This window comes from Heloderma suspectum, chromosome 9, assembly GCF_057233095.1.
Source record: "Heloderma suspectum isolate Gila_16-S chromosome 9, 16-S_ref, whole genome shotgun sequence".
Classification (NCBI taxonomy): domain Eukaryota; kingdom Metazoa; phylum Chordata; class Lepidosauria; order Squamata; family Helodermatidae; genus Heloderma; species Heloderma suspectum.
The window spans coordinates 6,212,651-6,237,664 of NC_139466.1; the positions used below are offsets into that span (position 1 = coordinate 6,212,651).

The 25,014-nt window shown below is 47.7% G+C and overlaps 1 protein-coding gene across 6 annotated transcripts in view; it reads right to left on the reverse strand.

Moving 5' to 3' along the window:
* The window catches only part of ARHGEF6 (Rac/Cdc42 guanine nucleotide exchange factor 6), an 86,034-nt gene that overhangs the window by 49,126 nt on the left and 11,894 nt on the right, over window positions 1–25,014 (reverse strand). For all 6 annotated transcript variants that reach the window (XM_084813655.1, XM_084813653.1, XM_084813657.1 and 3 more), the window contains 3 exons: window positions 14,587–14,671; window positions 5,854–5,981; window positions 1,763–1,964 (listed from right to left, as the gene is read on the reverse strand). In XM_084813655.1, coding sequence (XP_084669781.1) covers window positions 1,763–1,964; window positions 5,854–5,981; window positions 14,587–14,671 — 415 coding nt within the window. The remainder of the gene's footprint in view (window positions 1–1,762; window positions 1,965–5,853; window positions 5,982–14,586; window positions 14,672–25,014) is intronic.

A 25,014-nucleotide genomic window follows, 5' to 3' on the forward strand; every position in this document is an offset into this window, starting at 1 on the left:
CACTTTTAAAAGTTCTGTATTGTGTCTTCTTAAGTTGTATTTTATGGTTTTAATTGTGAACTGCCCAGAAAGCCATGGCTATTGGGCAGTATAAACGTGTAATAAATAAATAAAGAAAATTGCCCCCGCTTTGCATGCAGAAGGTCTCAGATTTGATTCCTGGCATCTCCAGGTAGGGCTGAGAAAGACCCCTAGAGAGCTGCTGCTAGTCAGCGTAGACAAAACTGATCTAGGCGAACCGATGGTCTAGAAGCGTCCTATGTGAAATGTTTGCATCGGCGACCTGTTTGCTTCCAGTGCTGGTTTGTCCTGTAAAGCCCTCAAGGGTCAGGGATGCCAGCTGCTCCCATATGAACCTGCCCAGGTGCAAAGACCTTCTGCGGAGGCCCAGCTGTGAGTTCACCAAGAGCAGGGGGGCAGTACCTCCGGCCCACGGGGCAACACCATCTGGCCTCAAGAGGTCGTTCTGACCAACAATTATTGCTCTAAGCTACCTTGGCTTATGATATGCTGTACTAGCAAAATAAAGGCAGGATATCAATGCTTTAAATAAATTGAATAAATGCATTTTACAGTGTAGCACAAAATGAAACTGGAGCTTACAATCGGAGTTTAGAAACCTAATCTAGAAAGAGTTTATGGTGCTCCCTGCAGTGCAACATCTAATTTTAATGCAGAGCCAGGGGGAGCAGCGCAGATGCAAATTCAGTGTGTTGATAGAGCCCATCAGCTTTCCCAAGAGCACAGCTCTGCCCTTATTTATTGCTTCCCCCTTGCAGCATTTCCTCCTCGGTTACAGAGAAGCCCCTCACGCATTCCAAGCACGGCCTGGGAAGCATGACTGTGGCAAGCCAAACTTTGTGCCCCAAGGGCTCCTGACATCCCAGTGCCAGGAGAAATGACCGTCATATGACAGCCAGGCTGAAGGAGATCAAAAGCTCATCACAGAGACGCAATCAGCTCGGAAGGGAGAAGGAACTGCTCTCCGTGAGAGGCCTGCCGCCTGAGACAGTATCACATGACTTGGATGGCTGCAATGATAAGCCAGCTCTGGAGAGCATTAGTTCAATCTGATTTCCTCATAGCTGCCTGACAGACCAAAACTGTCCATCCTCATCTAGGGCAACAGGAACAAGGAACGTTTCTACTTCTTATGATAAGATTGTAAAGATGAATGCGCAGCGAAGGGCCCTGGAACAACAGGCCTTAAAATCATCATCCCAAGTTTCAACGAACACAAAAAGAGGCTAGATCAGGGGTGGGGAACATACGGTCTGTATACGCCCCCCCCCACATGGCTGTTTTTGCAGGCCCTGCCTCTTCCCCTGCTGCTACTGTTGCCACCGCAAAATCACCACATTTAGTGCTGCCACTGCCACCACCAAAGCGGTAAATTTGGTTGTGAGTTTGGTGGGTTCCAGGGGAGGCAATGCAGCTCCCTGGCCCCCAGACGTTGTCGACTCCTGTGCTAGAACTTATCGAGCTACCGCTTCTGTGAAGCTCTTTTACGTACTAGAACATATCAAGCTACCACTTCTGTGAAGCTCTTTTACGTACTAGAACATATCGAGCTACCGCTTCTGTGAAGCTCTTTAACGTACTTGTCTTTTTAGGGTATGGGCTGTCCTGTGCTTTCATGCCCCCTCCCAAATATTAAAATCTCCTAGCATATGCCAAACATATAAAACCCCCAAAGTGACATTAATAACAACAATAACAATAGTAACAACAACAATAATATATTTTTTAAAAGTTCTCCTACCAGTAGATTTAATTTCTCGGACGTAGTTACTGGGGAACCATCCTGTCCTCCCGTTGAGTGTCCCCTCCCACCAGCCCCCTTCCTCCACCCGGGTGACGTAAATGATGTCGCCTTTGTTGATGGACAGCTCATCCTCATTGGTCTGCTTGAAGTGGAACCTGGCCTTAACCACCAGCTGGTGACTGCCATTTTCAGTCATCTCCTAATGCAAACAGGTGTGAGAAGAGTACGGTCACGCCGACAGCAACAAAAAAACTGCAAAGAAGGATTGGGATAAGGAGTAGTCAATTAACATACTACTCACCATATCTAGAAATAAATCGATCAATCTCTAAGCAGTTTACAAATTCAAAAAGTAACACACATCATGATACATCATAATACCAAACTTTAGCAGTTAAAATTTTTGAAATATTTTAAAACCCAACTAAAAATACAATCAGTACTAAACAAGGGGTGTGGAATGTCTGGGGGTCCCCAGATGGCCACACCCCCTTCCCATTTCCCTCCCCTTTCTCCTGATCTCCTATCGTTTTGTGGTTTCCTGGCTTTGGTGCAGTTTCCCCCCATTCTAAAAGGTCAAAATGCCTTTCTTAAGGCTTAGTTTCTGGTCGCAAGAGCGTTGTATATGTAGAAGGGATGACTGTATGACTCAGGAGGCCTCAAAAACAACTGTCCTTTATTTATCACACACAGAACTGCAGAACTTAGCAGAAGCTCCACCCACTGCTGCTACTCCCAACTCTAGAGGAGCTGCCAAGGTTCAAAACAATAACTAACATGCAGTACCCCCCCCAAATGCATAACAAAGAGCTTTAAGCTACAATATGCAAGCTTTTCCTCCCCTTGCCCCTTTTGCCATTGGCTCCGCCCACCACCGGAATGCGGCCCCCAAGAGCTTCTCTGAAATGGAATGCTGCTAAAGGAGGTCCCGCAGCCCTGTACCAAACAAACTAACTAGGCAACACAGTCATTCAGGGAAGGCTTGGGAAAAGAGACGGGTGCCTAAAACATGACATACAGCAGGTACCTCCCGAATACCAGGGAGCTGATACCGTTTGACTGTGGACACACAGAAGGACCAGAGCTTAAGGTTTCCATGCGTGCAGTAAGCCAAGCCTCACGGAAGAACACAAGAAGAGCTGGATCAGACCAAAGGCCTATACTAGTCGTGCGTTCTGTCTGCACAGCGGCCAACCAGATGCCCCAATCCCACAGGCAGGGCAGGAGCACAATAGCACCCTCCCGCTCGGGGCTCCCATCAACTGGTATTCACAGGCATTTTAAATGTTTTTAATGTTTGTAAACTGCCCAGAGAGCTTAGGCTATTGGGCAGTATAGAAATGTAATAAATGAAATGAAACTGAAATGACAATTGAAAGGTTGTCACAGAGAGGAAGGCCAGGATCTCTTCTCCATCATCCCAGAGTGCAGGAAACGGAATGATGGGCTCAAGTTACAGGAAGCCAGATTCCAGCTGAACATCAGGAGAAACTTCCTGACTGTTAGAGCAATGTGGCAATGGAACCAATGACCTAGGGAGGTGGTGGGCTCTCCCACGCTGGAGGCGTTCAAGACGAGGCTGGACAGCCATCTGTCAGAGATGCTCTGACTTGGTTTCCTGCACTGAGCAGGGGGTTGGACTCGATGGCCTTGTAGGCCCCTTCCAGCCCTACTATTCTATGATTCTATAAAATAACATATTAGTATTATTTATTACATGTCTATACCGCCCCATAACTGAAGCTCTCTGGGGTGGTTCACAGAAGTTAAAAAATTAAAATTCAATATACAAAGTTTAAAAGCCATTTACATAAAAGCACACAGACAATATACTTAAATGCTTATTTCATTTTTTAAAGAATGAAATAAATGAATAAAAGTAATTTAAAACATACATGAAAGGTAGGAAGTTAAAGTACTAATCTTTAGTGTAGAAATACTTCCTCTGATACTGGGAGGAGCATGCAGCCATCTTGACTAGAAGCCATGAATAGCCTCAGGGCACAATCCTATGCATGTTTAGATAGAAAAACATCCTACAACTCCCAGCATTCCCCAACCTGAATGGCTGCCTGGGGAATGCTGGGAGTTGTGGGACTTTTTTTTTGTCTAAAGATGCATAGGATTGCACCCTTATTCTTCATGAATTTCTCTAATTCACTTTTAAAGTTATCCAAATTGGTGGCCATCATGACATCTTGCGTAATGAATTCCATAGTTTCACTCTGAGCTATGTGAAGTCCTTCCTTTTGTCTATTTCGAATCTCCCACCATTCATCTTCATGGGGTGACCCCATTGGGTTCTAGTATTATGAGAGAGGGAGAAAGACTTCTCCCTATCTGTTTTCTTCATGGAGAAGAAAACTCACAGAGGTTGGTGGATCTCGAGGTTCCAGTAAAAACCAAAACAGATCCTGCAAATCTGAAGTCTGTCTACCCTTGCTCATCCAGGCACAGAACCAGACCCAAACCTGCTCAAATTCAGCAAGGTCGCATTGTACATCCTCACAGCATGCCCTAAACTTGATTCTCACAAGAACTGGTGAGGCTCACTAACTGATTTCTTTGTTTTGTTTTGGAAAGAGGATTAATCAGTTCATGGAGAATTGGTCCATCAGCCATGACAGCCAGGTGGAGCAAAGGCAGTGTAAATCTCAAGAGGCACAAACAACAAAGCCACTGCCTTCTGCCCTGCTTGTGGGCTTCCCAGAGGCATCTGGCAGTCCACTGTTGGAAACAGGTTGCTGGGCTGGATGGGCCATTGGTGTGATCTGGCACCTCAACACTCAGATGTCAGGTCAGATCTCAAAGCCAAGATGAGACAATATCAATGAACGGGACATTCCCAGAGTGATCATAAGAATGTATGAAGAGCCCTGCTGGAGCAGACCAAAGGTCCATTAGTCCAGCATTCTGTTCACACAGTGGCCAGCAAGCTGCCCACAGGAAACTCACAAGCAGGACCATGAGTGCAACAGCACCCTCCTGCCTATGTTCCCCAGCACCTGGTGTACATAGGCCTCTGGTACTGGGGGTAGCACATAGCCATCCAGACTAGTAGCCATTGATGGCCTTCTCCTCCAGGAATTTGTCCAACCCCCTTTTAGAGCCATCCAAATTGGTGGCCATCCTGTGGTAGCAAATTCCATAGTTTAACTCTGCACTGTGTGAAGAAAGGCTCCCTTTGCAGTGGCTTTCAGAGCTCCTTTTGACCAGGCAGCAGAAGATGGCTTTTCTTGGCACAGAATCTGAGTCAAGGTTTTCTTTTTTAAAAGCAGAATATCAATTGCATAGCAAGTGATCATGGTTGGAATCAATAATCATCCTAAGCATTTATATCCAGGGTGCTGAACCTCAGGCCCATGGGCCAAAACTGGCCCTTGAGGATTCCCTAGATGGCCACGTTCCCTTCCCCTGGTCCCACCCCTTTCCCCCAAATATTTGGTGGCTTTCCAGCTTTTGTGCAGTTTTCCCCATCCCATTCTAAAAGGTTGAAAGGCTTAAGTACCGGCAGTATGAATTTTAAGCTATGGTATGCTGGTATTTTTGGTCCCACCACTTCTGTCTTTGGCCCTGCCTTCTTTTGCCTTTGGCCCCACCAACTACTGAAATGCGGACCCCGAGAGCTTCTCCAAAACGGAATCCGGCCCTCGGGCTGAAAGAGATTAGACAGCCCTGCTGTTTATAGAGCATCCAACTCTTCAAAGTGCCTTGCATACATTATCTTGTAGTACTCGCAACAGCCCTGTAAGATAGGTCAATATGATCATCGCCATGTTGCAGATTATTTATTTATTTACACCATTTATATGCCGCTCTACATCCAATAAAATATCTGAGCGGTGAATAATAAAAAGGAAAATCATCATCATCAAAATACAGAATTAAAGCCTTTCGGGGTGCTGAGAGAGAATGGCATGGCTGAGCGCATGGCAAAGGCAGAATTCAGACTGGGAAATATCTAATTCATAGCACAGCCGCCTAGCCACTGGGCCATGACACTCTTCTACACCAGACCTTCAGCTCTTTCCCTCAGCTTCTCTGGCCGTCTTTTCACATCTCTTTGGTAGATTTTGAATGCAACGTACCACAACTCTTGACTGCCTGTGTAATGTTCTTGATGATGTGGGAGACGTTGCTTGTGCAAGAGGATGGCTGTTCCCTGTGGTGGAACTAGCAGAAGGCCGGCGTGAGCATGGCCTGGCGGATGCCTGATCTGATTAAAGAAAAAAACAAAAGATTAAAAAACTGCAGCAGGGTGAATGCAAGAGGAGCCCTGCTGGATCAAACTGAAGGTCTATCTTCTCCAGCATCCTGCTTCCTATAGTGGACAACCAGATACTTTCAGGAAGCCCACAAGCAGAGCCGAGAAGGTAATATGTTTATTTAATTTAATTTAAAACATTTGTATCCCACCCTATATCATTAAGATCTCAGGGTGGTGTACAGATAAAATAAATGTAAACAGTATAAAACAGTAAATAATTTAAACAGCTAAAAGCATATTAAACATTAAACAAGCTAATATCAATTTAAATCTAAAACAATAAAACAGTTAAAACAGTGTGCTACTTTAGGGAATGCATTTAGCCCTCAAAGGGTTTGGTAAAAAGACATGTTTTTACTTGATGCTGAAATGAAACCATGTCTGCGCCAATTGGACCTCCAAGAGGAGGACATTCTACAATGGGGTGCCACAGCAGAGAAGGCCCTCTCCCACGTTCCACCATAGTGTATGTCTCACACTGGTGGGACGCAGAGGAGGGCCCCTCCAACAGATCTCGGTCCTTGGGCAGGCATATATAGGAAGAGCCCCTTCGCGGCTCTTCCTCCCCTGTAACTGGTATTCAGAGGCAGACTGCCTTTGCATATGGCATTTCCATACAGCCACTGTTATATAGTCATTGTGGTTCATGAAGCTGTCCATCACGAATCTGTCTGAACCCCCTTTCAGGCCATCTACGCTAGAGAACATCACTGCATCTTGTAGCAGTGAGTTCCACAGATGAATGATGCAAGGTGCAAAGAAATGCTTCCTTTTATCTATCCTGAATCTACTGCCAATCAGAAGTATGAGAGAAGGGGGGGGGCTTCTCACTGCCCATTTTCTCCACACTGTGCATCATTTTATACAACCCCTCTCTCTAATCTCCCGTAATCCTGCTCTTAGTCATCCCCCCACCCCCTTTAAGCTACGTAGCCCCAAGTACTTTAGGCCAGGGTTGCTGAACCTCAGGCCTGTGGGCCAGATCCGGCCCTCTGGGGTTTGCCAGAGGGCCACACCCTTCTCCCAACCACTGTGGTTTCCTGGCTTTTGTGCAGGTTTTCCCCCCATTCAACAAGGTTGCAATGCCTCCCCTAAGGCTCGGTTACTGGCAGGAACAGCTTTAAGCTACAATATGCTGGTATTTTTTCATACTGCAGCTCTACCCCTTTGCCTCTGCTCCTGCCCCTTTTGCCTCCAGCTCCCCCTTCCACTGGAACACAGGCTCCTCTGAAGCTGAATTCGGCCCCTGGGATGAAAGAGGTTCAACAGCCCTGCTTTAGCCCTTCCTGACTGGAATGTGCTCGATCCCCTGATGATCTTAGTTTCCTTTTCTGTGACTGGGACTCTGCAAAACATTCCCCTGTTGAGTGTGCGCTCAGTGGGAAGACAAGGCTTGCTGCCACATGATGTGTGAAATGGCCCACAGAACATGCAAAGCCGCTTTGTGCCCAAATCAGAAGCCACCGGTCCATCTAGGTAGCAGCTCTCCAGGGGCTCCATCAGGCAGAGGTGGCTCTATATTTGGGGTGAATGGGGTGGCGGCCCTCTGCTGCTTCTCCACCCAGTTGTGGCAGGGAAATCCCATCACAAGCAGGTGCATTTGCTCCAATGCATGGCATGCGGCTGCCAGTTGCCACGCATGACCTTCTACTGCCCTCCTTTGACAATCTCTGCCCCACCAGCCCCAATAGGCACCAGCCGCCACTGCCAACAGAATTCCCCTCCTCAGTCCCTACTACCTGATCCTTTTGGTCGGAGAAGCCGGGTGACAGGGTTCCCCTTATGACCTGGATCCCCTGAGCAACTCCTTAAGGATCTCTTGTTTCCTTAAGAGTCTCACCTTCCTTGTTTTACCTTCCCCTTTCCAATAACGTGGGGTTTAGGCTTTAGATGTGAGGTGACTGACACTCTAGACACAGGGTTTAACCACAACAGTTTACTGGTAAACTAAAGCAAGCAAATCACAACTAAAGATATTTACACAATAGAGCTGAGTCATACAAAAGGCATTAAGAGAAAATGAAAATGGCAAAATGCAAGTTCTTTTACCCTAGCTGTACTTAGACTTCTCCAGGCTGCTTCTTCCTTGCTGCTCCCTCTTCAGGCTCTGGTCTCCCTGACTCTGCTTTTACTGGCTCTCTCACTCTTTTTTTAGACCCTCCTCCCCGAAAACTGAACATAATGTTTCAAACCTGAAGAAATGAAACTTAACTGGGGAAATGAAACTGAAATTTAACAGGGGAAATTAAATTACCCCTCTCGGGGATACCCCCTCCCCAAAACAACAATAAAATTCTAGGCCTCTGGGCCTGACCTTTTTTCACTTTGCCTCTGTAGGCCTCAAACTTTTCCACTGGAAATTGAACCTGGGACCTTCAACACACAAAGCATGCGCTCCACGACTGAGCTATGGCCCTTCCCTATAGCTTCCACGAGGCTTCCCCAACCTGGTGTCCTCTGGGTGTGTTGTACTGCACCTCCTATCATCCCCAGTCACCATGGACTCGCTGACCGGAGAGAATGGGGGTTGTAGTCCGATACATCTGGAGGGGACCTGGTTGGTCCAAGCTGGCTTACATCCTTGTTCCTCCATAATGAAGGCAGGTGTTTGCACATGAAAGGACAGGTTGTTTTGCTTTGGGCACATGGATCTGTACCTCCTCTCTCCACTGCAGCTTGGCAAAGTTGCACTGAGAGAGAGAGAGAGAGAGAGAGCGAGAGCGAGAGCGCAATTTTGGAGCCATTCATTCCATGAAGATAAGAGCTGATCAAATTGCTCACTGCCTTCCATGTTTCGCTTGTCAAACAGGACTCTGGAGTTTGGCAGCACAATGGGTGTACATAAAACCCACACTGCAGAAAACTCAAAAACATGCTGACATTTGACGTGAGCTGCCACAGCTTTTTTCTGTTTGTCAGCAAGTGGGAAGGAATAGCAAGCTGATGCAGATGGGTCCCCTCCTTCTTTCTTCTACTGACTAGAGAAAGCCCCCCCACACACACACATCAGTGAAGTACCCCCCGTCTTGTCAGCCAAATAACATATTCTACAATGCAACATTCTGGAGGTTTACCCTAAAAGATCAAATATAGAGCTTACCCCGATGAGCTGGCCAAGAGAGACACGCATGGATGCGACATCACGTTAACCACAGCCCACGCAGAATCTCTCCCAGAATGGCGTGCTGCCAAAGACCGCTCACCATATGATGCTGAAAGATGGTCTACCTAGCACAGTTCTTTCTGTTCAGAATGCTAGCTTGTTATGATTTGGAAGCCTCGGTATTATTCCCCTCCACCCTTCAAAAGGGGAACACAGCACGGAGGCAAGGTCCAGGGGCCAGACCTCCTATAATCAGGAGAAGGATCCAAGGACAGCGAGGAGGACCCCCTCCCATAATGCACATCAGAAGACCCCGCTCTGCTGGAAGCTCAGTGAAAAGCGGACACCACGAGCCTGCCCATCGGTCCTCCATATGGCTGAGAAGGTCTTCATACCATTCTCCTAAGATGCCACATTCTGTTCCTGAACCCTCAGAGGGGCTGGACCAAAACGGACAGAATTGTGCAGGGCCCCTTTAAGAACCTAGGGGTGGAGTTAGAACCCCTGATCTGCCTGCAGCCTATTTAAGCATTCAGTTGGCTTGAGCACTTAGCTGGAGCAACATCTGCAGCCTGAATCATGCTCAGTACCACGCAGAGCTTGCTGTGGTTCTTCTGCCTCTGCCCTTCTTCCTCAGTTCTCCCTGTAGACTCTGCCTGGAACAGGGTTCACAAGCCTATTTTATACACAGCTACAACTGGGGAGAGGCAGAGCCTAAACTTATTTAGATTTGGATCTGTTAAAAGTGGCTAGTCCTCATTGCTGCAATAAAAAGGAATGTGTTTGAAAGCCTCTGCATGTGTATTTTGGTTATTCAAACCTCACAATTAATTGTCCATCTCATGATTCTGAGACCAGAATATGCAGAGGAGGGCCAGAGAGCCATATTTGGCTGTGCAAACTTCCATTGTCCCCCACTTCCTGGACCTGGAGTACATAAAAGGGAAACCACAATGATCAAGGGGTTGCAGCAACTCCCTTACAGGGAAGGGCAAAAATATTTGGGCTTCTTACAAAAAGAGACAACTAAGGGGAGGGGGAATGGAATAGAGCAGGCTTCCCCAATCTGGCACCCTCCAGATATCTTGGACTACAACTCCCAGCATTCCTGTTGATTGGCCATGCTGGCTGGGGAAGATGGGAGTTGAAGTCCAAAACATCTGGAAGGTGCCAGGTTGGGGAAGACTGGGATGGAGGTTTAGAACAGGGGTGGGGAACGTGAGGCCCTCCAGATGTTGCTGGACTACAACTCCCATCAGCCCTAGCCAACATAGCCAATGGTGAGGGATGATGGGTGTTACATTAGGAAACAATGGTCAGTATAGAGAAAGGGGCCAAGGAGAAGATGTTCTCCTCCTCTCATAGTACAAGGACAACAACTAGTAAGTGTTTTACAGCTGCAAATGGCATAAAATACACCAATTTTACAGCCGTAATTTTCCCACGAAAAGCTAATGGCAGCTGCCATTTGCTTATCTCGTCTTTTATAAAGCCGGAGAGCCGCCATGTGAAATCTGGCGGATGGACCAGGGCTCCGGGGAAATCCACGGTGCCCTAAGTGGCCTGGGTTTCCTTGAGGTGGACCACCCCTTGACCGGACATCGGGGGATTCCCCCATCCCTAGTCACTATGCAGCAGCACAGGCTGGGGGAACAACCAAGCCACCACCTTGGATGTTTTAAGGTACCCAGTTATGAAGTCCAGCATTTGGGGCTATTTATTGTCTTGATGCATTTTTATTTCTAAGATGTATTAGTCACCCTATAGCTAATACCAGCCAACAATGAAAAATGCACAAATAAAATGCATATAAAACAAATTTTAAAAACCCAGCTTAATGCAGCTAATAGTACCAGAGACCTTTGCCATACCAGCCAGCTAAAACAGTCAGCTGGTGCGGCAGGATTTCATCACTATCAGGGCCTGGTCTCCACCCCAACCATACAAACAGCATTAGGCATGTTTACTGTGGTCGTCCAGCTCAAAATATACTTTTTCATTGTTTCTAGGTGAGCTGTACTGGACTGTGGAGGAGAGACCAGTGCCACTTCCCTGACTCCTTCCACAACAAAAGAAAGATCAGCAACTCTCAGTATTGAATCACTGATCACGGCTGGAGAATTCAGAGAGGGAACAAGCCCTCCGCGCCTCTCCAAAGGCAGTTCATCGACTTCTTCGACGAAGCGATCAGCAAGCGAAACGATGCTTGCTGAGACATCGGCGCCAGCAGCTATTCTTAGCATCTTGTTAGAACTGGAGTTGAAATGTCTATTCGGCAACAAAGTGCGAAGTGCCAATTGACAATTCAGTGTTTGCGTTTCCTAGCGATTTAAACTTTAAACATGGATTCCACTGCGCTTTATCAGCCAGGCAACAACTCCACATGAAGGGTGCCGCTTGCCAAATCGTTGGAAATAATCAGAACTTTGGATTTACTAGCTTCTCTGGCAGGGCCGGCCAAAGACATTTCACTGCCTGAGGTGAAGGAGAAGTTGGCTCCGCCCTCTCATCCCATGTACCAAACCTGACTGGACTGGCAGCGGAACCTTTCTTTGATACTGGCAACGGGACGGTATCCTCCACCATCCCTGAAGGCAGCAGGATAGCTTAGGGGGCACAGGGCAGGCTGTGTGGCCATAGGTCTCTCCCCCAATACCTTGCTGCCGCCTCTCACCATCTTCCACCTGAAGTGACTGCCTGACTCTGCCTAATGGTAGGGCCGGCCCTGTTCTCCAGTTATGATACCAAGGCTGTGTTTTAATGATTTTTTTGAACACAGGCACACCCCACTCGTTCCGTTCTATTCCATTGCAAATTTGCACTTCACTGTTTATTTATTTGCATTTATGACCTGTCCTATTCCATGGGCTACCTTGCATTTGAAAGCAAGCCCTTCCCCTCTGTGCATCTGATTTTACCATCCCAGAATGTTTTATTCTTCTAAATACCAGTGCTGGTGCTTGTGGGCTTCCCATTGGGGCATCTGGTTTTCCCCTGTGGGAAACAGGATGGTGGACTAGACAGGCCTCTCGTCCCATCCAGAAGAGCTCTTCTTATGCTCTTGCTACATTTATATACTGCTTTCTTCCAGTGTAGTCAAGACAGTTCACAGTTGCTGTCTCACCTCTCCCTTTAAAGGCAACCAGATGGAATGCCTGCTAATGGAGACAGTTCTGGGAGGGGAGGAACCAAATTGGGCCCAGCTAGGCTGATGCTGGGGGCCTCCCTGTCTCACCTTTAAGAGAGGAGTGGTCAATGTGTGGTACCTCCAGATGTTTTCGCTTACAACTCCCACCATCCCTCACCATTGGCTAGGCAACCTGGCTCCCCCCAGATGCTTTGGACTCCAACTCCCATCAGCCTCATCCATCATGGCAAGGGTCAGGAATGCTGGGAGATGTAGTCCAACTTGGAGGGCACCAGGTTGGGAAAGGCTAGGCTAGGCTAGGCTGATGGGAGTTGTAGGTCAAACCATCTGGAGGGTCACAGATTGCCCAACCCTTCTGTAAGTCAATCAGATGGAACATCTGTTAATGCAGACAGTTCTGGGAGGGGAGGAGCCAAGTTGGGCCCAGGTGGACGGATGCAGGGGGCCTCACTGTCTCACTCTCCCTTTAAAACAACCAGATGGGATGCCTGCTAATGGAGACAGTTCTGGGAGAGGAGGAGCCAAATTGGGCCCAGCTGTAGCACTTCTCCTTCTGAAGCTGCCAGTTGGAACATCTGCTAATGAAGACGGTTCTGGGAGGAACAAAACAGCAGTTGGTCCCAGCCAGGCTGATAGAGGGGGCCTCCTGCTGTCTCACTTCCCCATCTGACACAGCCAGGTAGAACAGAGCCGGAGATTTCCATGTTCAGAAGGTAGCACATCATGGGAAGGGGCATAGGTGCTAGCTTTCTATGGGGAGAAGGGTTTTGGGGAGAAGGGGGAAGCATTCAAACATGTGATTTCCCCTGCCTGTGGTACAGTCCCAGCAATGCATCACTTGACACTGAGATAGAAATTAAAGTAAATAAGGAACAGGAGTATAAACACAACATAGTAATATAATAAAAAAGGAATATACTTTCTTCTTTGGGTAGGAGTAAGAGCTAGTTTATACCATCAGCAGTCATGTGATTCAGCTTTTGGGGAAGGGCCATAGCTCAGTGGTAGAGCAAACGTTTTGGGTGCAGAAGGTCACAGGTTCAATCCCCGGCTTCTCCCGGGCCCTGTTTCCACGACAATGGAAAGAGAAGGGTGGAGTGGCTCACCCGCGTTTTTGTAGGAGCCGCTTTTGGTCCAGGCAGGGCTCCACAAGGGTGTACATCGCACCATTCTAAGTGGCTTCTCATAACTTACTTCCAGGTTGGGGGGCAGGGTTGGAGTGAGCATCATCTGAGTGGCAGGGGCTGCTCAACCAATAAGAGAGGCTCGCCCCCACCCCCGCCTTCCAGGCTCCATATGGAAGGTGCCAAGTAGTTACTTCCCCTTATGCCCATTTGTAAGACAAGCCTCCCAAGGAGCCCCAAGCCTCATTAAACACAATGGATGTTACTTCTGAGTAGACACACATAGACTTGTGCTGGGGGAGGCTGGGGGAATGCAGGGACGGGAAAGCAGCCCCCTTTCTAACCAAACCGATACTGCGCAGGATCTCTGTAACGAAGCTTGAATTAGTTACTTCCTAAGGCAATACAGCAAATAACGGAGAATCGGAGCCTCGAGATGGCGCTTAACTGCACTTAGGGAATTGGGCTTTAAACCGTGCCATTTCAATTGAGGGGGATCTCTGTAAGGGCTGATGTGGGCATTCAAAGGGAAAGCCTCACTGACCACAATGCGAGTTACTTCTGAGGAGACACTAATGAGTTTGTTGTGGGAAACAGAGGGAAAGGAAACACCCCTTGACCAGGATCACAATGAAAGGCATAGGCCTGTGCAGGGCTCGCATACCCAAGGTCAATGCGGAGGTTGGGGCACACAGCAACTATACTGGGATAACCCAACTTATGGAAAATAATCGGATTTAAGCAGCCTCGGGAAATCCGGGTTTTGTGCAATAAGCTCTGGGGTGGCTGCTGCTGGATGGCCACAATGTCATGTATCCCTAATGATCTCAACACGCAGCCGGCTCAGAGCAGATCGCTGGTGGAGACACCCCCCAGGTTGAGTTGGAAAAGCTCCTGCCTGAAACCCTGGAGAGCCGCCGCTGCCAGTCAGTGTCGACCATACTGGGCTGGATGGACCCAGGGTCTCACTCAGTAGAAGGCAGCTTCCTATGTCCTTAGATTCTATCATTGCAGAAGACGCGTGTGCTGTATGTTGTCCCTGAAGAAATGAAATTGGATCTCATACTGAAACTACTGTTGGGGAAGTGGAAACCCCGTCATGACAAGAGGGAGGTGTGCGGGGGGATGCTTCTCCTAGAAATGCCAGCAGTAAAGTATGAATACAACCCTTTTTCTTACCTTCAGTAGCTTTGTTGATAGCTGCAAGGGTATTCAGTACCTGGGGGAAATTGTCTCCCGTGTATAGATCATGTGCATCAAACAGCTGTGCAAAGAGAAACAAAGCCTGATGTCAGTCTTCCGAGCTCACCCCTTAGCAGCCTGTAACTCAGACTGAGACAAACAAAGCTATCAAAAACTGAATGTAAACAGAGACAAATTCACAGAGGAGGAGAGGCAGGAACTGCTAGCCATGATGCCTCAATGAACCTCCATGTTCAGAGCCAGTTTACCTCCAAATACCAGTTGCTGGGGGGTGAGCAACAGCTCTGGAGTCATTTACTTTTAGTCAGATGTAAATGACTGAGTTGAATGACTATCTTCAAAAAGGGCAAAAAGGAGGAACCTGGGAACTACAGACCAGTCAGTCTGATCAATCCCTGGGAAAATTCTGGAGCAGATCATAAAGCAATCCATCTGGAAGCACCTTGACAACAATGCAGTGATGACTCGAAGCCAACATGGATTTGTCAAAAACAACTCCTGCCAGACGATTTTCTGATCTCATTTTTTGATCAAGTAACCTCCCTTGTAGACCGTGGGAATGCTGTAGACATCATATACCTCGACTTCAGCAAAGCTTTCGACGAAATGCCCCATGATATCCTGATGAGCAAACTAGCTCAAAGTGGGCTAGATGAAACAACGATCCGGTGGATCCACAGTTGGCTACAGAATCGGACTCAAAGAGTGCTTCTCAATGGGACCTTCTCAAACTGGGGAGAGGTAACGAGTGGGGTACCGCAGGGCTCAGTCCTGGGCCCAGTGCTCTTCAACATTTTTATCAATGACTTGGAGGAGGAGGTGCAGGGAATGCTGATCAAATTTGCAGATGACACAAAATTGGGCGGGATAGCTAATACTTTGGAAGACAGAAACAAAATTCAAAGTGATCTGGATAGACTGGAGCACTGGGCAGAAAACAACAGAATGACATTTAATAGGGATCAATGCCAAGTTCTGCACCTAGGAAAAAGAAACCAAATGCACAGTTACAAGATGGGGGATAGTGGCTCAACCACACTACAAGCGAGAAGGATCTTGGAATTGTTGTCAATCACAAGCTGAATATGAGCCAACAATGTGCTGTGGCTGCAAAAAAGGCAAATGCTCTTTTGGGCTGCATTCATAGAAGCATAGCTTCCAAATCCCGGAAAGTATTAGTCCCCCTCTACTCAGCACTGGTTAGGCCTCATCTTGAGTACTGTGTCCAGTTCTGGGCACCACATTTTAAGAATGATGCAGACGAACTGGAGAAGGTTCACAGGGGGGCAACAAAGATGATCAGGGAACTGGAAAGAAAGCCCTATGAGGAGAGACTGAAAGAACTGGGCATGTTCAGCCTTGAGAAGAGAAGACTGAGGGGAGATATGATAGTGCTTTTCAAGTCCTTGAAAGGTTGTCACAGAGAGGAAGGCCAAGATCTCTTCTTGATCATCCCAGAGTGCAGGACATGGAATAATGGGCTCAAGTGACAGGAAGCCAGATTCCGGCTGAACATCAGGAAAAACTTCCTGACTGTAAGAGCAATACGACAGTGGAACCAATTACCTCGGGAGGTGGTGGGCTCTCCCACACTGGAGGCCTTCAAGACGAGGCTGGACAGCCATTTGTCAGGGATGCTCTGACTTGGATTCCTGCATTGAGCAGGGGGTTGGACTCGATGGGCTTGTAGGCCCCTTCCAACCCTACTATTCTATGATTCTATGAATTGGGTTTACCTTCCAGTATATACTCTTAGGGTGCAACCCTATACATAGTTACGTAGGAGCAAGTCCCACTGAAATCAGCGTGGCTTGCTTCTGCGTAGACGTGCATAGGACTGCACTCTCAGGACTGTAGCCTTACGCATGATCGCGTACTAGGGTTGTGTTAGGATTTTGTTGGGTTTGTTTCTTTTATAGGAAGTCACCAAAATTCACAAATTTCTTTATAAAGATGAAAAGAATGTGAGTTTAAAAACAAACAAACAAAACAAAAGTGGGAGAAACTGAAATGGACAGATTGGTCCATCCAGGCAAAGGGCTTTCAGTGCTTAGCTCTGAAAAGTCTGGCTTTGAATCCCCGCGTATTCAATCATGTCTGTGGTGCTGCATTAGCTAGGGTTGCCACTTATCTTTTTCTGAGAGGCTCCTAATCTTTAACAGCTATACGGCAGACAGGTACAACATGGGCCTCTCCATGCTGGGAATAGCTGTGCAGGTAGGTGAGGATTTCATTTCATTTCATTCTTGATAAGAATTTCCCAAGATTTGCAAATATCTTCATGTTCAGGATGGAAAGAACTTGAGATTTAAAAACTCTGAATGCAGGAGAAAGCAAAACTGATAGATTTGTTCAGCTCTACCTGGTAACCAGGGGACTGAGTATTGTTTAGGTTGGAATCCTATACATACTCCCAGATAAGTCTCATTAAACCCAGTTGGATTTGTTTCTGAGTAGACCTACATAGGACCACACTGTTAAAGTAGCACATTTTTCATTGGACTGTGAGTATATTACATCTGCCACATATTCCTAAAAAGTAGAGCTGCAACATTTAATTAATTTGCTGGTTAGATTAATCCGCAAAAACAACAACCTTTTTGATCCATAAGGCATCGCTAACTAATCAGGCAACTTTAAAAAAAGTTAATTATTTCTTAATATAAGTACTTGTAAAAGCTGCAGATGGCAGGCACCATCTTAAAATAGGCATTTTCACGTTTATTCTAGCACAGAAGGGAACGCCTGTTCCAAGACGGCATCTGCTGAGACCATCTAAAAGCAAAGAAAGCATACCTCCCCCACGCCCCACATGAGAACTATCGCTTTGAGTCGCATGCAAAACTTATGCAGAGTTAAGGCACAAGCCTATGCATCTTTAGACAGAAAAAATGCCCTACAACTCCCAGCTTTCCCCAGGCAGCCATGCAGGTTGGGGAATGCTGGGAATTGTAGGACTTTTTTTCTGTCTAAACACGCATAGGACTGCTCTTGGAGGGAGCAATCCTACCGAGACAGGCGGCCACCTCTGAACTCGGAGGCGACCGCCTATCCAGTGCAGGGCAGGAGAAGCATGGAGGGGATTGTCCCCTCCATGCTTCAGCTGCCCTGCATTTGCGGCTAGACAGCAGATTTTGGCTGTCTAGCCGCAGGAAGGCGGAGCAGGGGAAGTGGCTGCTGGATGACACGTCGGATGTGTCATACTGGCATTTCCGCCTTCCCCACCCTGGAATGCCCCGGAATGCCCCGTTTTGACCGCTCTGCTCTCCTCTTCTGAGCGTGGGACCGTTCCGAGCTGCTTGCGAGGCAGCACAGGAGGGGGGGGGGAAGGTTGGTTCTCCAGGAACTGACCTTGGAGCGCGGGCTCCGAGGTTGGTTCCCGGAAACCGATGTATCCTATGGCCGTCTAGCTGCTGACTATCAGCCATAGGATTGCTCCCTCAGTTGATCAGTGAACCAAATACAACTTGATGAATCGACTGTCAGGGATGCTCTGACTTAGATTCCTGCATTGAGCAGGGGGTTGGACTCGATGGCCTTGTAGGCCTCTTCCAACACTACTATTTTATGATTTGATTCTATGACTAAGACTTCTTGAATCCGATGGCAGCCTGACTCTACTAAAAAGTCAGTTGTTGAGTTACGAAGGCAACTGGCTACTGCAGATGTCTCAGTGGTTTGTGAAAAACTAAGTGGGGGCGGGGGGGGGAACTCCCCCCCCGTGTCAGCAATTTTACAGCTGTACCCCTGAACTGCCAAGCTCTGTGGTTTTGCCTTTGCAGAGCATACAAGCACCCTGACACGACAGCCTGGCAAATCCCATCCCATCGCATGCATTCCTCTAACCACGGCCTCAGGCACTGGCCTATAATTTAGATCAGGAAGGGGGACATTTCCTGAGTCCAATGGCTGTAGACTGTAAACTGGCCTATGAATTGTACCCAAATGTGATCCTGGATTACAGGTCATTTGAGTTGTGCCTTCTCCTCTTGGCCTGCGGTTTAACTCACTCAAGGCATCTGGACTGAGTGATTCCAGCAGCAGTTTAGAGACACGTATATCGTGGGCTCTTGCTCTCCACCGCGCATGACGCCCTGTGGTCTGAGTTATGTGGGAATCTTCTGGGAAGGAGCGATCGGATCTGTTTCACTGGATTCATTATAGTCATTTAGATCCCACCCAAGGTAGCTCATGACAAAACATACATATGATAAGAAAGACAAGCCAGAAGAGTATCAAATCCTCAGCCATTAAAACACATCAGAGAGAATGCACAAAAACAGTGGCAATTTGTAACAAAAGGCCTTGTGAAAGAGAAAACTCTTCAGCGTCCTTTGAAAAATGGGGGGGGCATGATGGAGCAAACACAAGTGGAGCCACCACTTAAAAAGCTCTGTCCCTAGTCACCGCCAGCCTGATCTTCCCAGCTGGTGGAAGACTCATAAAGGGATGGGTGGTCCTTGAATTAACCTGGTCCTAGGCCATTTAGGGTGGGAGTTGGGGAATGCTGGGAGTTGTAGAACTTTTTTCTGTCTAAACATGCATAGGATTGCACTCTTAGGGCTTTAAAAGTTAAATCACCCCAGGGCTCTTTTGTATGCTTCTATAAAAATGTGTACCTGTTCATTCTCTCTCTCTCACCCACAGTGCCAGCTTTTTCAACCATAAATGCTTTGATCCATGGGGAGATTCTGAGAATGATTTCTTTAGAGAAGGGATGGACAGAGACTAGCTCACGTGGAAGCCTCCCAGTTTCCCGCCTCCCAGCTGAGCAGAGCAGAGCAGAGCAAGCTGCTCCAGCTGGTCCAGGGACTACAGAAGCAGGCAAGCTCCCAGAGAGCGAGCGAACAGAGCGAGCGAACAGGGGGAGCAAACAGGAGTTGGCCAGGGGAGTTGCAGTGGTTGAAGAGACAAAGGAGACAAAGGAGACAGAGGCTAAGAGGCAAGTGGGTTGCAGGAAGCCCAGGGCGCTGCCCTTTATCCTTCTGATTGGCTGTGAGCTCACCAGGTGCTTCTGAGAGCTCCAACTGAATTGGAGGGGTGTGGCCTGAGTACTCCCAGCAGCTGACTGGGCGGGAAGCTTCAGTCTGTTTCCCGCCTCCCAGCTGAGCAGAGCAGAGCAGAGCAAGCTGCTCCAGCTGGTCCAGGGACTACAGAAGCAGGCAAGCTCCCAGAGAGCGAGCGAACAGAGCGAGCGGACAGGGGGAGCAAACAGGAGTTGGCCAGGGGAGTTCGGCAGGGGAGGTCAAGGGGGAGGCCCCTAACATTTTTTTTTTTAACTAACTTTTTCCCATTTATTTGTCTTGTAACACACACTTCCACACCAGTGGGACTCTGCTTTTAACCTCTACTGAGTAGAGGAGCAGGCACAGGCTAGTCTAGAACAATCACAAAGCTAGACACAAAAAGGGAAAAGGGGCTATGGAAGGACAAGACTCTCCAGTGGTGGTGACCTGCAAGGTGTGTGCAATGTTTGTTTTCTTGCCTGAGAACAACATGGCCTACACCTGCAACAAGTGCAAGTTGATCACGCTGCTGGAGGAAAAAGTAAGTGGACTGGAGCGGCGACTGTCAACCCTCCGGGGAATAAGAGAACACGAAGAGTTCTTGGACAGAATGGGGGAACTACAGCAGCAAAGGGCAGACCAGAAGCTTGAAGAGCAACAGCAAGATGAGGCAGAAGTGGGAAATGCTGAGGAGAAGAAAAATGGAATAGAGGATACTCCTTGGAAAACGGTGACAGTTAGGAGAAGAAGAACTAGACGCCACTCTGCACCAGTGGAAGCGGTGGAGCTGTGGAACCGATTCCAGGTACTTGCAGATGAGACTGGAGGACAGCCTGCAGAGGAAGAATCACAGGGGAACCTGCATGAGAGTGAGCAAGAGGCTAAAGGTCAGTCAAACAGAGGCGATGAAACCCAGGCCTACAAGAAGAAGAAGAGAAGAGTGGTAGTAGTGGGAGACTCCTTGCTGCGTGGGATCGAGACCCAAGTATGTCGCGAAGACCCGTGGACTCGCCAGGTATGTTGTCTCCCGGGAGGACAGATTAGAGACGTGACTGAAAGGTTGCCTGCACTCATAAAGCCCACTGACAGGTATCCCTTTCTTCTCATCCATGTGGGAACAAATGATACCGCCAAGCGGAGCTACGAAGAGATCACGTCAGACTTTGAAGCTTTGGGAAGGAAACTCAAGAACTTTGGGGCCCAGATAGTTTTCTCATCCATCCTTCCAGTAGTTAGAAGAGGGATAGAAAGGGAACGAAAAATACTCCGGGTGAATGACTGGCTACGAAGGTGGTGCCGACGAGAGAGATTTGGATTCTGGGACCACGGGCTATACTTCCTGGAAGATGGGCTGTTGGCTAGGGATGGGTTGCACCTCACAAAGGCTGGGAAGAATGTGTTTGGACACAGCATGAAGAACTTCATCAGGAGGGCTTTAAACTGAATCCTACGGGGAAGGGAGATGTAATGTTGGGGGTAACAATGGACGTAGGCGCATGCACTGCAATGGAGAGAACAGCGCTGATAGCGCCCAATAATAGTCTTCAGACACATGTAGGAAGAAAGCCAGACTATGAAGCACATGGTCTTCGATGTCTATATACTAATGCCCAGAGTATGGGAAACAAACAGAATGAACTTGAACTCTTAATACAGGAGGGAAATTATGACTTGATAGGTATAACTGAGACTTGGTGGGATGACTCTCATGACTGGAATACAGCAGTTGAAGGATATAACTTGTTCAAAAAGAACAGGAGGAACAGAAAGGGAGGCGGGGTTGCACTGTATGTGAAAAATACATATCTCTGCACAGAAATACAGGAGGAGGAGCTTGGTAGCCCCATCGAGAGCATCTGGGTTGAAATAAATGGAGCAAAGAATAAAAGGAACCTGGTGGTCGGAGTCTACTACCGGCCACCCAATCAAGGAGAAGCCAAGGATGAAACTTTTGAAAAGCAAATAGCCAATGTTTTAAGGAAGCATGATGTAGTAGTAATGGGGGACTTCAATTTCCCCGATATTTGTTGGGAGACAAATTCTGCAAAACATGGCCCCTCCAGGAAATTCCTGACTTGTGTGGCGGATAACTTCCTCCTACAGAAAGTAGAGGAAGGAACTAGAGGATCGGCTATCCTTGACTTGATCCTAACCAACAGAGATGACTTAGTGGATAAAGTAGCAGTTACAGGAACTCTGGGGGAAAGCGACCATGTTGTACTTGAGTTCTTGGTTCTAAGGGAAGCAAAAGCCGAGTGTACTCAAACGCGTACCCTGGATTTTAGGAAAGCTGATTTTAATAAACTCAGAACAATGATCAGTAAGGTCCCATGGCAAACAATGCTAGCGAGAAAAGGAGTCCAAGATGGGTGGGAACTTTTAAAAAAGGAAATTCTCAAGGCACAATCACAAACAATTCCAACAAGAAGAAAAGGTGGAAGACAACAGAAGAAGCCAATGTGGCTTCACAAAAAGCTTAGGGATGACCTGAAAACAAAAAAGGACACATATAAGAAGTGGAAAGAAGGCCAAGTAACAAAGGAAGAGTACAGGCAGGTAGCACAGAATTGCAGGGATGGCGTCAGGAAGGCTAAAGCGGAGAACGAGGTGAGGTTAGCGAGGGATGCTAAAAACAACAAAAAGGCTTTCTTCAGCTACGTGCATAGTAAAAGGCAGAGGAAAGAAATGGTTGTTCAGCTATTAAATAAGGATGGCAAAATGATAACAGATGACAAAGAAAAGGCAGAGGTGCTCAATTCCTACTTTGGCTCAGTCTTCTCCCAAAAGAGGGTCTATGACCCCCCTGGCAAAGGCGAAGTACAGGCTGAAGGGGCAGGATTGCAGCTTGAGATCGACAGGCATATGGTCAAGGAACACCTCATTACTTTGAATGAGTTCAAATCTCCAGGGCCAGATGAACTGCATCCTAGAGTCATAAAGGAACTGGCAGAAGAACTCTCAGAACCGCTGTCTATTCTCTTTGAGAAATCATGGAGGACCGGGGAAGTGCCAGATGACTGGAGGAGGGCTAACGTTGTCCCTATCTTCAAAAAGGGTAAAAAGGAGGAACCTGGGAACTACAGACCAGTCAGTCTGACATCAATCCCTGGGAAAATTCTGGAGCAGATCATAAAGCAATCCATCTGGAAGCACCTTGACAACAATGCCGTGATTACTCGAAGCCAACATGGATTTGTCAAAAACAAGTCCTGCCAGACAAATCTGATCTCATTTTTTGATCAAGTCACCTCCCTTGTAGACCGTGGGAATGCTGTAGACATCATATACCTCGACTTCAGCAAAGCTTTCGACAAAGTGCCCCATGATATCCTGATGAGCAAACTTGCTCGAAGTGGGCTAGATGAAACAACGATCATGTGGATCCACAGTTGGCTACAGAATCGGACTCAAAGAGTGCTTATCAATGGGACCTTCTCAAGCTGGGGAGAGGTAACGAGCGGGGTACCGCAGGGCTCAGTCCTGGGCCCAGTGCTCTTCAACATTTTTATTAATGACTTGGAGGAGGAGGTGCAGGGAATGCTGATCAAATTTGCAGATGACACAAAATTGGGAGGGATAGCTAATACTTTGGAAGACAGAAACAAAATTCAAAGTGATCTGGATAGACTGGAGTGCTGGGCAGAAAACAACAGAATGGCATTTAATAGGGACAAATGCCAAGTTCCGAACCTAGGAAAAAGAAACCAAATGCACAGTTACAAGATGGGGGATACGTGGCTCAACCACACTACGAGCGAGAAGGATCTTGGAATTGTCGTCGATCACAAGCTGAATATGAGCCAACAATGTGATGTGGCTGCAAAAAAGGCAAATGCTATTTTGGGCTGCATTAATAGAAGCATCGCTTCCAAATCCCGGGAAGTACTAGTTCCCCTCTACTCAGCACTGGTTAGGCCTCATCTGGAGTACTGTGTCCAGTTCTGGGCACCACACTTTAAGAAGGATGCAGACAAGCTGGAGAGGGTTCAAAGGAGGGCAACAAAGATGATCAGGGGACTGGAAACAAAGCCCTATGAAGAGAGACTGAAAGAACTGGGCATGTTTAGCCTTGAGAAGAGAAGACTGAGGGGAGATATGATAGCACTCTTCAAGTACTTGAAAGGTTGTCACAGAGAAGAAGGCCAGGATCTCTTCTTGATCATCCCAGAGTGCAGGACACGGAATAATGGGCTCAAGTTACAGGAAGCCAGATTCCGGCTGAACATCAGGAAAAACTTCCTGAGTGTCAGAGCAATACGGCAATGGAACCAATTACCTGGGGAGGTGGTGGGCTCTCCCACACTGGAGGCCTTTAAGACGAGGCTGGACAGCCATTTGTCAGGGATGCTCTGACTTGGATTCCTGCATTGAGCAGGGGGTTGGACTTGATGGCCTTGTAGGCCCCTTCCAACCCTACTATTCTATGATTCTATGATTCTAAGCCATAGCTTAGTGGTAGATACAGAACATGCTTTGCATGAAAAAATCCTAGGTTCACTCCGTAGCATAGCCAGACAGGGTCTGTCTGAAACCCTGGAGAGCCACGCTACTTGATCTGCGCTAGATGTACCCTTGGTCTGACTAAAGTAGACCATGGGCCACTGACTCTTCTGCTCAACCACCTAGCACTTGTTAGTTGCTGGGATATTTCTCACCAAGAATGCCAGACTAGTTAGACCTAGCATTACCCTGCAACATGTGCCAAACTTGTTTCCCCCCATTTCTTTAGTTCCCACACCAGGGGGGGGGGATTTAGGGGGATGAAGGGGCTGGGTGGGAAGGTATAACTCCTCCCTACTCGTGTGTGGTGGTCCTGATTCAGATCGGGACATTGTATGCTTACAATAGAGTAAAAAGAAGTTCGGATCACCTATATCAGGGCTGGGGAACCTCTTTCCACAAGGGCCTAATGCAATTTCGGAAAAGCTCTTAGGGGTTGCATTCCAGTGGCAAAGGAGGCCAAAGGCATGGATGTGGCTAAAAATACCAGTAAATTGTAGCTTAAGGCCCTTCCTGCCAGCTACTAAGCCTTAGGAGGGGCATTTCAACCTTTCAGAATGGAGGAAAAAGCTGCACAAAAGCCAGGAAACCACCCATTGATTGGTATTCGGGAGAAAAGTGGGGCCAAGGGAAGAGGTGTGACCATCTGGGGAACCCCGGAGGGCTGGATCGGAACCCCAAGCAAGCTGGATTTGGTCCTCGGTCCTGAGGTTCAACACCCCCAACTGGTGCAGGCTGGTGGCTCCGATGTCAGTGGGGCGGTGAATTCGCTCTGGGTTTCAATCAGAACCAGTCAGAACTCTAAAGGAGCTGTCCAAGTGCAAAGCACCTTGGATAGCTCCTCTGGAGTTCTGACTGAAACTCGGACTGGATTCACCGCCCCACTGACATCGGAGCC